Raw genomic sequence first — 11487 nt, 5'->3', positions numbered from 1 at the left:
TGAGGATGAACCCGTAGTGAGTTTTACTGAAAACCTTCAGGATGTTTTCCTCTCTTTCAAAACTTGAATAAACCCCGTTGCTTTGTCTCCTGCAGATGATGCGCTCATCATTTTTACATCGAGTGGTGCACTCGATAAACCCTGCATTTCTGAACCTCTACCAAACCCCTTTAATGTGCACAAGAACTTAAAAACACAAACTCACACGACTCGGTATATTTTCACACTGTATTTCAGAAGAAACAGTAACATCTGCTCATGAAGACTCTTCCTTTTTAATTACATTTCAGAGCTCTGTGAAGCAAACAAAAGAAAACCAACGAAACAAAACGTTTGAAACAGGTTACGCAACACTTGAAAGAAGATCAATAACAACACATGAAGCCTTCATTATCTTTTCCATTTCCAAAACTGTGATTTCTAATATATTTTGCATGCTTTTACCTGACAAATCCAACAATTTCAGATCATTTATTGACTTTATTGACTTGGGACCTGAGCAAAGTGTCATTGTGTTTTATGGTGTTTAAATGTAATGGTTTTTAAGAATAATTCTACTTCATTGCAGCCTTATTTTAGTGATGTTTCTACCTTCTTTCTCAGTGAAACTACTAAAATAAGACGGCTGTAATAACCCAGAATAGCTCTTTAACAAAGCGCTGCACACCTGTGACCATGTAGTAAATGAAAAGTCTGCAGAAAGATGGAGATGTGATTTGTTTTTTAACGTTCAGACACCGAGAGGAGTGTAATGCATGCCACCACTTTCTGTAATTCAAAGGCACTGTGTCTTTCCAGTTGGCTGCTGTTGGAAAAATCCTATCGCCTATTCACGATCAAACTACTCGCTATGACAAAACACACATTGGACTCACACATTCACAGTGGACTAGCTTGCAGTCTAAAGAAGAGGAACACTGTACACAAAGAAAAACCTTCCAAAAACAGACTTTCAAACACTAGAATCCTTCATAACTTAAAGGAGCAAATGTCTTCTTCATTCAGTTTTATTTAAAAAGGACGGGAAACTGAAAGGCTAATGGCTCGTGTGTGTGTGTGTGTGTGTGTGTGTGTGTGTGTGTGTGTGTGTGTGTGTGTGTGTACATTCATTTAAAGACACAATCACAGGCTCAGGATCTCCATTGAATCCTTATATAAGAGCACCTGACAGCTTTTATTTAAATGAGTTTCAAAGGACTAGACTAGCTTTTGGTCGTGTTACCAAATATTTAATGGACTGGTGATAAAGTCTAGGTGTTTCTGTCCAGCGTGCATGCTAAAAAGTTAGCAAATCTCAATCTGCTTTATTTTTAACATCTAAAAAGGTACAAAAAAGGTTCAGATTTATGCATTCAGTGAGTTTTATTCAAACTGTTGCTGTGAATCCAGATGTTTTTCGTTTGAGTTACATTTTTATATATTTTATTCTTTTCTAATTCTTATAAAAATCTAATTTTCTGCACCAAAATGACATGTGCAGTTTCCTTCATGGTTGTAGCCGATGGGTTTCCTTTTAGCAATAGCGTGCATGCTAACATGTTAGCATTGGCGTTCTCTAAAATCTCAATTTGCTTTTTCTTTAACGTCCAAAAGTACAAAAATGGTGCCTTTACTTTGTTTCTGCTGTTTATAACCAACTACGTCTTTTGAGTTCAAATTGAATTCTACCTTCTTTCCAAAAACCCCAATAAAAACATCTAAATTGTCTGCACCAAATTTAGCAGATCTAAACTTGCATTCCCTTCATGGTTGCAGCAGTTTGGGTTTTCTTTTAGCAGTAAATAAATCATATTTATTAACATTAAATTAAACCAGCTGCTGTTTGTTATAACGCTGTCTGTGAGTACTGATGCAGCGATAACACAGATTATCATCGTGTATTCGTAAGTATAGTCCTTTAAAACTCGTCCACACACACTTCTTCATACAGTGTGTGTATTCTCTTAACAAATCTCAATTTCTACTATTTTTCTGGCTGGGCTTATCGGAAAAACAACTGTGGTCTCATTCTTTGTAATTTACAGACATTTTTCCAGAGAATTTCCGCTAAGTGGACCTCGTGTTGGGAGTGATTAAGTGAACTGTACTAAAACCTACAATACATAAACTCACGCGGTGTGGGGGAAGAGAGGACGGCTGAGCGGTGAACAATAGTGGTTAGCACAGAGAAGGCAATGATGGCTATGAACCATAAGAGAAGGAAGAGATGTTCAATCTAAAGGAATATCGGGGAGAGGCTAATTGCTGGCAGAGGAGTTTGAGCGACAAACCTGCTGACTGAAATAACTTAGACAAAACACACGTAGCCTTTAGAGTTCAACCCCAAATCTTTAAAGGTGTATATGTGAGAGAGAAGGAGATAAAGGTGGTTTTGTAGAAAAAGTGGAGTGGTGCAGGAATGAGTCCGAAACCCAAGGAATGAGTCAGCATTTTAGCACTTCCTATTCCCTCCTCTTGAAGTCAATGGTTTTTTGATAGATGCTTGAAAGAGGGTCAGTGGCTGGAGCCTTTTTCCGCAATAATTCAAAATCCAATTGTTTTTTTGTCTAGGGATCCGGGGGAGAAGCTAAATTCCAGGACCTGAAGCACTCTATCGATAATATTAACGACACACACATTAAGTAAGTGGTTTCCCTTTAGAGGAGCCACCTCGCTCGATGACATGGTTCCTTAAGTGTATCACTAAAGGACGAAACTAACCTGCACCCGGGACAGTTAAGCGTTCAGGCTTCCCTATCGTGACACAACGGATAACCTATTGAACTTTCCCTGTATAGATACTTCCAACGTCTGGCAAGACTTCCATTATTTACATCCTGTAGCATCCCGTCTCATTGGTTTTGCTCATATATTAACGAGGGATCATGTGGACACACCCGGGACATTTGGTCACATGATCATTTTCTGACTTCACGAGTATGAACGTAATCAGCCGGTGGATGTTAGGACACTTGAGACACAAATACAGGCAAAATAAGGCAGTGCTTGTCTTTTGTTGTGAGTTATATTTAGTCTTGAATTTGGACTCTGAGGGATGTGGCCCCTCAAAATAACACAGCTGGTATCCTTAATGTGATCACCTCTTAACCCTAACCCTGTCTCCTTGAAAAATACGCTCATAAGCAGCAATAGAAAGACATTTTCATAACATATCGGCAAAGTAAAATGCATCAGGCGGACCTACATACCAACATAAATGTACATATGAACATATTTCTTGAGGAGACAGGGTCGAAACGCAAATCTTTCTTCCGTTTCTCGTAGCTTAGGCTTTAAAAGATTACTCCACCAGAACCATTTGGAGACAACATTTGAGCAAACAAATCTAAATGACAGCAACATGTACAGAAATACAGTAACTTTGCAAAAAACAGGCATGCTAACGCTCTAATCTCTAGCCCTGGAAATAACACATTTAGAAAAGCTAAATAGGCAGTACATTATTTAAACACAACAGAATATCGACAAAGGAAGAAAGACCCATAATCCATTAGCAGGGTGATGACCGTACTGCATAAAGGAGGGGTGGTAATGTCTCCTTACATGTGTGTGTAAAGCTACAGTCCAACCAGGGTTATCTACAGGAAAATAGCATGGATTACTTTCCCTTCGTAACCAATTTAATATTTCAAACGAGAGAGAGGATGAACTATGGATTTATTTTCTGTGACGAGCAGATGTAAGATGAAACTAAGGCATGTGCATGAGGTCTTTACATTTCCTTGGTCAGAAGACACTGTAGAAAATGACTCATGATGTATTTTTCTCCTGATGCGATGGGGTGGTGCGTGACATTGCTTTTTTGAGGTTTCAGTGACTGTGACCCCCCCTCTTTTTAACCTTAAAAACCCCACACCCCGTTAAACCCCCCCCCCCGTTACCCCAACCACCCTTCTTCTTCCCGTTTTACGCTTTACTTTCGTTGCCGTTCGTCTGCGGAGCCTCGCTGGGGACCGTCTTCACCTCGGCCGTGGCGTTCTTCACCTCCGTCTCGCCGACTTTAGTCTTTTCCTCCTTCACAGTCTTACCGCTGCGAGGACAAACATGCAGCGAGAGCCAGAAGGAGACAAAAAGAGAGAGGAGAATGTGTTAGGAGTCTCTCTCACAGCTAAACGGTCTGCTCTGAGCTGCCTTTTGTGCCATTATTCAAAGAAAAGGAGGTAAAAAAAAAAAAAGGGTTGAAAACATGCAAGATGCTTTGAGGGAATTTGTTTTCCCTTCTGGAACTGAATGCATTTCACACATAATGGGATCAAGCTCAGTATCCTAGCCAGACATCGAATAAGAGTACATGGATGTCACAGCTATTTTCCATGAACAATGAATGCTGATGTGGAATGAGACAGGGTCGGTACAGTAGGGACAATGCATCAGGGTATGAAAGACTGAGGCATAACCTACAACACAGAGTACAATACACAAGGGGATTACACGCCGTCTGGACTGAACACAATGGAGAGAGACTTTAAAGCCATACTTCTCTCCTAAGTCGAACATTTCTTGTTTTTCTTCAGCATATAAACCTTTGTTGTTGGAAAACATTTGAAGAGCTGCTGCTTGCGAATTGCATTTTGAAAGTGCTTCCCCGCTGTGTCACATACAGTCTTCTTCTCTTTGCCAGTTCTCCAGAAGCAATTTAAATCAATACAGTTCTCCTTTTTGCAATCTCCAACGTGCTTCCCGTGGGCCGGAGACAGCAGCCTATATAAATCTATATATAAAGCATAAGTTCAAACAGAAGAAATGTCCTCTATCTTTTCCAACATGCGGACACATATGACATACGGAGTGCCTCAAGGCTCCATCCTGGGGCCTCTTCACTTTAAAATCCACATGCTTCGACTGGCTCATAATATCTGCCCAAAAAGTTACTGTATGCAGACGACACCCACATTTACATAACCATTTTATCCAGGGAATTACCTTTCAATACAATAACTGAGTGAGAGCATTGAACAAATCAGTGGTTGGATGTGTCACTTAGACACATATAACACTTGGTTTTTGGATCCAAATGTCTTAAAATGTAAATCAACTTTTTTTTTATTTAGCTCTATCACTTTATGTAGTTTTGAGCATGCTGTGTAGCCTTTGGAAATGGTCTGCAGAAAGGTTTTCCTACTCAAGAGAGAAAATGAATCCTCAGGGGAAGTGCTTCAGTCTGGAACACCACAAGAAGCCTGACAAGACATTTCAGTGTTTCTTTTCTGCAGGAGGAGGATCAGCACATAGATCAGAGGCAGAGCTGTGCTTCAGGCCTGTCAGGGAGTTATGAAAAAAATCCCTTCCTATGACAAGTTTAGCTTTATCAAGGTGCTGCTGAGCTGACAAGAGCCCCACTTCCAACTCAACTCCAAACACTTCATCACTGACATCTTGCTCTGGACATTTCAGTGACGATAGGATGAGATGAAGGAGGGAGAAAGGGACGAGTGATTGTCAGTGAGCCTCAGCAATCCTTAACTATAGTGCCTCTCAACAGGAAACAGGAACATCTGCAAACTCCTAACAAGAACCCTTCGTAGCACAACAAAAAATAAGGGCTTTCTGCAGGATTTAGGAGGGTGGTGCTGTTGGAGGATGCTGTTGGCTATGATTACATTGAATGCTTATGTTTTCTTGACCTGTTTAACTTTCCTTCTAGCGATGTCTCCGAGTTCTCTGATCTTACCACTCCATCAAGCCACAGCTACACAAATAAGTGACTAAATCAACGTGCATCATCGCTTAAATACCCTCCATATTACAATACAACATAATGAGACATTTTAGAACCGATGGTGCTAATGTGAACAGCGGGGGATTCTTGTACGTATTCCTGGAAGACGTACAAACAAAATGTGTTACAAACAAAGCATCCTTCAGCTACATGTAGAAACTGAAGGTGAAATACAAAGAGGTCGTAAGGTTAAAGGTAGTGTGACTTAAGTGACAAACAAACAGGTGGAGGTGGAGGTGGAGGTGGAGGTGGTTGTATGAAGACAGTCATGCACTGGTAGCATCCCAATGTGTTGTATTCGAGTGCCATTTTTCTGTATTTGACATTTTAGAAAAGGAGATTTCCACCCTTAAATGCTCCAACAACAACATGTTGAAAATTAAAGTTGAGTGTTTGTGCAAATGCAGTTTTTCTGGCTGGTTATACAGCTTTCAGCACTGTGCTCCCTCTACAAACTGAGACATGAATTGTTTCTGCATTTCATTCAGGTATAACGTTGGTATCTCTGCCTCTCGGTCCTTTCTTACAATATATATTATTGATCCCTGGTGCCATTGAGTCAAAGTCTACAACAAAGCAGCCATGATTAGAAGCACTGAAGTGTAAAAGTCTGGCACGGTTGATTTTTGTAATACTTTTCCTGCACATTCGGGCTCCTTCTTAATGTAATTTAGGTGATGTTTGATCTCAGCTACAGGAGTGTTTGAAGGAATTTCCGTGTGCAGGAAAGCGTTTCATTGTTTGTGTGAACTGAGTGAAAGGCCAATCAATTCTGCTGGGACTTTCATTTGGCTGCAAAATCCGTTTCTTTACCTGTTCAACACTTTAATCATCTGACGTTAATCAATAAAACTCAAAAACTCAAAAGCTCTCGATATTTTCTAAAAGAAGAGACACATCAACACGCTTTACATAATAAACTAGAACCAATTCAAAAGATGTGAATGCTAACAAATCATAACACCATGACACCAAGTTTCTGTGTCAAATCATTTAGTCTCTTTCTACCGTTCAATCAGAGAATTCAACGCTAACCCTTTCCAGAAATCCACTGGAAACACACTTTGTATTATTAATGACTGACTATTGTGACAGAATTAATAGAAAGCTTGTGAAATCCACCTTAATTCCTCTTTTACTCGACTAGGATTAGGTCACAGCAAAGGTTTGGTTACCAATCATAACACTGAGAAACAAAAAGCACTGTTTCTGTATTTAGGCTGGATTTGTCCTTTGAAAATGTCATGGGCTATTGGGATGCTACCAGAGCAGAAGTTGAGGCATGAGGAGGTGGGGGGTGGGGGTGATGGAAGTGTTCATACTCATTTTGGGCCGGTGTAGTCGAGTCTGTGCACGGGGCATTGGGCGCATCCTTGGTCGGGCCGTCTACCTGTAAGTCCGTACTCGGGGCGCTCTGTGAACTGTTGGCATTAGCCTCTGTTGGGTCGGACGTGGGGGGGGCTTTAGGGGTTTCACTCAGGTCGACCAGGGGCCCAACATCAGGCTGGGGGTTAGCGTTAGAAGAACTGGATTGGGCAGTGGGGCTGTTTTGGGGGGGGGCTTTGGTGGGGCTGCAGGTGCTGATGGTTAGCGTGGTGCTCTCGCTAACTGGACTGCTCTGCGCCGTGCTAAAGCTCTCAGCAACTGAGTTATTGGCGGTGGAGGGGAGCACGTTCACCACCGGGGAGGTGGAGTCTGCAGCGGCAGGCCTGTTTAGTGTGGAGGGGAGGGGAGGGGGGGGGCAAACAAGGAGAGAGGAGAGGGGAGGAGTGGGGAGTGGACACATCGAGCCACCAGAGAAGAGTGAGGGGAAGAAAGAAAAAAGGGGGTGAGGGAGAGTGAAGATCAGAGTGCTACTGCTGCTGAGGAACATCTACACACTGATGGAAACCAAATATTGTGAGGGGTTAACAAAACGGGAAACAACAATTCACTTCAGACAGAATTCAGGAGTTTCAGGGTTGGATTGATTGGCTATTCAGACCAATTAAGACTCTGATGCTACGATTCCCTATCAGGATACCGCTCAGACAGCACTTAATCTGGGCAACCTTCTAGGGGTCTGGTTCTGTACTCACTCAGGATCTGTGAGGGGCGTGGTCTCGTTGGGCTCAGTGGGACCCCCGCCCTGGCTCGGAGTGTTTTCCTCCTCCGTTCTCACCTCCACGATGGGCTCCTTAGACTCATCTTTCCTGTTGATGGATTGCAACAGACATTTGGCAACAGGCTAACACAGTTTGGTGGAAGAACTATTTAGATATTGACTTCATTTGAAGCTAAAACAGACTCAATTATCTGTAAGCAATTCCTGTGACATTTCCCACTCATCTGGTTAGATAACATAATGCATGCAATGATGTTCCCTTACGTGAACGCAGCCTTGCCCTCCTCGATGTCCTTGTTCTTGGCCCCCGGCCCGGCCTTCCCGCAGAAGTTGACGGCGATGCACATGAGCAGGCCGCATTTGTTCAGGAAGTAGCAGGTGACGTCGACGCCCACCAGCAGCAGGAAGAAGACCACGATGAGGATGCCAACGATGGCGCCGGTGCCCAGACCTGAACCTCCGCTCGCCGCATCTGCAGGGGAAACAGCGAGAGGGGGAAACGCAAGCAAAGCAGGGGGGAGAAGTTAGGGGAGAGGGGAGGGTTTTACATGAGGGAGAGGGGATGGAAAGACAGTTAGAAAGATAGAGAGAGAGAGGGGGGAGATGATGAGGAATGCAGTCAAGCTTTTAACACGCTGCTTCAGATTTCAAGACCTCAAGAGCGGAGAAATGGAGACAAATTATTACAGGAAACAAATCTCCACTTCCATTACGGACGCTCGATATTTACTCTTGAAAACCATCATGGGCGACACTCACAATCACAGAACTTACCAAGAAAATAAGAAAGACCTCGATCTAAATCAAAGACACGCTACATAACATCTACTATATTTTTATTCCAGAACCAACAATACATCACGTTACACCGGACTGTGATGCTTACCTACACTATATAGACAAAAGTATTGGGACACCTACACATTACACCCACATGTCAAATTCCTAGGCATTAATATGAAGTTGCCCCCCCTTTGCAGCTGTAACAGCTTCCTCTCTTCTGGGAAGGCTTTCTACGAGACTTTGGAGTGAGTCTGTGGGAATTTTCTACCCATTCCTCCAGGAGAGCATTTGTGAGGTCAGACCCTGATGTTGGATGAGAGGGCCCGGCTCGCATCTCCGTTCTAGTTCATCCCAAAGGTGTTCACTGGGGTTGAGGTCAGGGCTCTGTGTGGGCCAGTCCAGTTCTTCCACACCAAACTCCTCCAGCCTTGCCTTTATGGACCTTGCTTTGTGCACTGGGGCACAGTCATGCTGGAACAGGAAAGGGCCTTCTCCCAAACCGTTTCCGCAAAGTTGGAAGCATAGAATTATCCAGAATGACTCGGTAAGATGAAGCATTAAGAATCCCTTTCACTGGAACTACCCCACAAAAACACCCCCAATAAACCACAGTGTCCCAATATTAGGGTCTATATAGTGTATGTGCTTGTCAAAGGGATGGCATGTCAGTTTTACATCATCTTAAGCATGACCTCACAATTACAGAAGCCCTATTGTTCTGAACTGCAATCATTTACCTTATAATTCCAGAACATTTCCACAAATGTAACATGAAATATCGAAAGACAAGTCTAGAAAGTTTGGCTTCCTCGCAGGAAAAAGGCAACAGAAGACTCTTTGTGTTCGAAGGATTTCTCAACCTTGAGGTCTGTCAGGTCGAATGATAAAACGTCAACACAATGTAGAAATACTACGGCTCAAAATCCACAGATTATACATCATTCTCAAAATGTCTCGACCTTGTAAATAAACACCAAACACTCGTGGTAAATAATAAATCTCTAAGAGGCGTCTTTAACATTCAATGCTTCACATCGAGAGAGAAACTCTTTCAACCTCTCTCCCTTGATTTGAGGCGCGCCACTTGAAGACAGAAATTGTAATTACTATCTGCAACAGAAAAAAACAGAACAGATTTTGCTTTGAAGATAAAGAAGATGTGGTTCATGGGTCAAGCCTCCCCTCCGCCACTTCTAAACACCACAGCTTTCATGGATTTACCTCAGCACCCATTCAATCTTTTTTAAAGCTTTTTCAAAACTTTCTGATCAAACGTAAAGGTTACAGCAGGTTATCTGAGCAGCTGTTTATCTCAATATTTGAGGGCGGAGTGCAAATGCAGGTTATTTTCTCCCTCAGATCAAACCAAAACACATGCATTTATAGACAGAAAGGAAAAAACAGGCTTATAAAAGCAGCTCAGGCTCAGCGCTCATCATTCATTTTGGCATTTACAAACTAATAAATGGTACACATATGAGTGCAATTCAGCAGAAAAAATCTAGCTGAGGATTATCTGAGGAAAAAACTGAACATGCATGCTTCTGCTGATGTTTATTCGTCACGTCAGCAGAAGTTTTGCTTGTTATCAAACCACTTCCAAAGCATGATGACATGCAGCCAGATTTTCACTTCACAGGGACGAAGCACAAGGTGTTGAGCACAATGCTGCAAACAGGAGCTTTGCTTACTTACAGACTCAGAGCATGACGGATGAGCATGGACCCCAACATGTAGGTAATCAGTGGTTAGCAGGCAGTGCGTGTCCCTAACACACATCTGCAGGCTTGGGGAGTGACAGACTGCAGGATTATCAGGATACACATAAAGGTAACTGGATTCCCTTGATGTACTCAGATTACATTTCACAATTGGGGATTACTAGCAGGATGACAACGTTAGAGAAAAGAGGACTCGGAGGACATTAGCATAACGTTGAGTTTTCTTCAACTTACCCACATTGTGTGTTTGGGTGCCTTTAATGCTTTCTGAAGTCGGACCTTGATGTTGTTCCATGAAAACGATATGAAGTCTTTCCACTACAATAAGTGTCTCTAAGAGAGGCTTTTCTTAACGCTGCATATATATAAGTGTCAGTAAAGGCTTAGAGCTTTGAGCAGTATCTGTAAATCTCTGTCACCCTGATGATAACCACATCTGTAAAGAGAAGTAGTTTTTCTGAAGGTCCCTCACAGTGGACCTACAGTGTGAACTGTGTGCCGGCCTCCCCATGAAGCTGAATAAAAACATGATACGAGGTCTGTTGTTTAAGTTGCTGTCACATTGATTTATAACCAACAGACTTTGATCCAAATGATCCACCGGGATTTATTTTGGTCAGAATGTATGTGCAAACGTGTCTTGAGCAGCTCCTTTACATGACGGATCACATGAAGACAAAGAAGAGAAACAGAAAGCAGTGCACCAACAATCACACTTTAAGATCCACACGTTGTAATCCCTTATAGTTGTGGTATCTTCTCGTCCCTCTGCTTGGAAAGTTTGGAGGTATTTTTGAAGCCTCACTCTAAATCCACCCTCTGAAAGAATGTGATTTGGAGCGATCGGCTATAAAACATCGAATAAAACTAAACACATCTGCAGTTTACGGAACCGATTAGACATTTGACATCAACATCTTATATCTCTTTAATACTCTTTAAGGATTGGAGCAGCCTACCTTGGGACAAACAAGTCCAAGGGCCTCATTTATAAAAGATGGTGTACGCCAATTTCAAAGCAAAGTTTTCCATTTATTTTAAAGTACTAAGTTGGCGGTGGAAAGTACTCCATGGAAACGTTGACCCACGCATACGCACCCAATATTAAATACCATGAAGCAAAATTGACCTCTCTTGTATCATCTATGAGAAAACAGATA

General features: G+C 42.3%; 1 protein-coding gene across 6 annotated transcripts in view; it reads right to left on the bottom strand.

Annotated features, from left to right (window-relative positions):
* Positions 1–214: 214 nt before the first annotated feature.
* ncam1a (neural cell adhesion molecule 1a) overlaps positions 215–11487 on the bottom strand; it is a 234836-nt gene continuing 223563 nt past the window's right edge. For 4 of the 6 annotated variants that reach the window (XM_063895320.1, XM_063895322.1, XM_063895323.1 and 1 more), the window contains 4 exons: positions 8088–8295; positions 7798–7911; positions 7042–7428; positions 215–4030 (listed from right to left, as the gene is read on the bottom strand). In XM_063895320.1, the coding sequence (XP_063751390.1) occupies positions 3907–4030; positions 7042–7428; positions 7798–7911; positions 8088–8295 (833 nt within the window). In that variant the 3' untranslated portion in view covers positions 215–3906. The remainder of the gene's footprint in view (positions 4031–7041; positions 7429–7797; positions 7912–8087; positions 8296–11487) is intronic. The other 2 variants (XM_063895324.1, XM_063895326.1) reach the window with 1 other exon arrangement.

The sequence above is a fragment of the Eleginops maclovinus genome, chromosome 11 (genome assembly GCF_036324505.1).
Source record: "Eleginops maclovinus isolate JMC-PN-2008 ecotype Puerto Natales chromosome 11, JC_Emac_rtc_rv5, whole genome shotgun sequence".
Classification (NCBI taxonomy): domain Eukaryota; kingdom Metazoa; phylum Chordata; class Actinopteri; order Perciformes; family Eleginopidae; genus Eleginops; species Eleginops maclovinus.
Note: the sequence above shows the minus strand (reverse complement) of the source record. Positions and strands in the feature narration are given on the sequence as shown.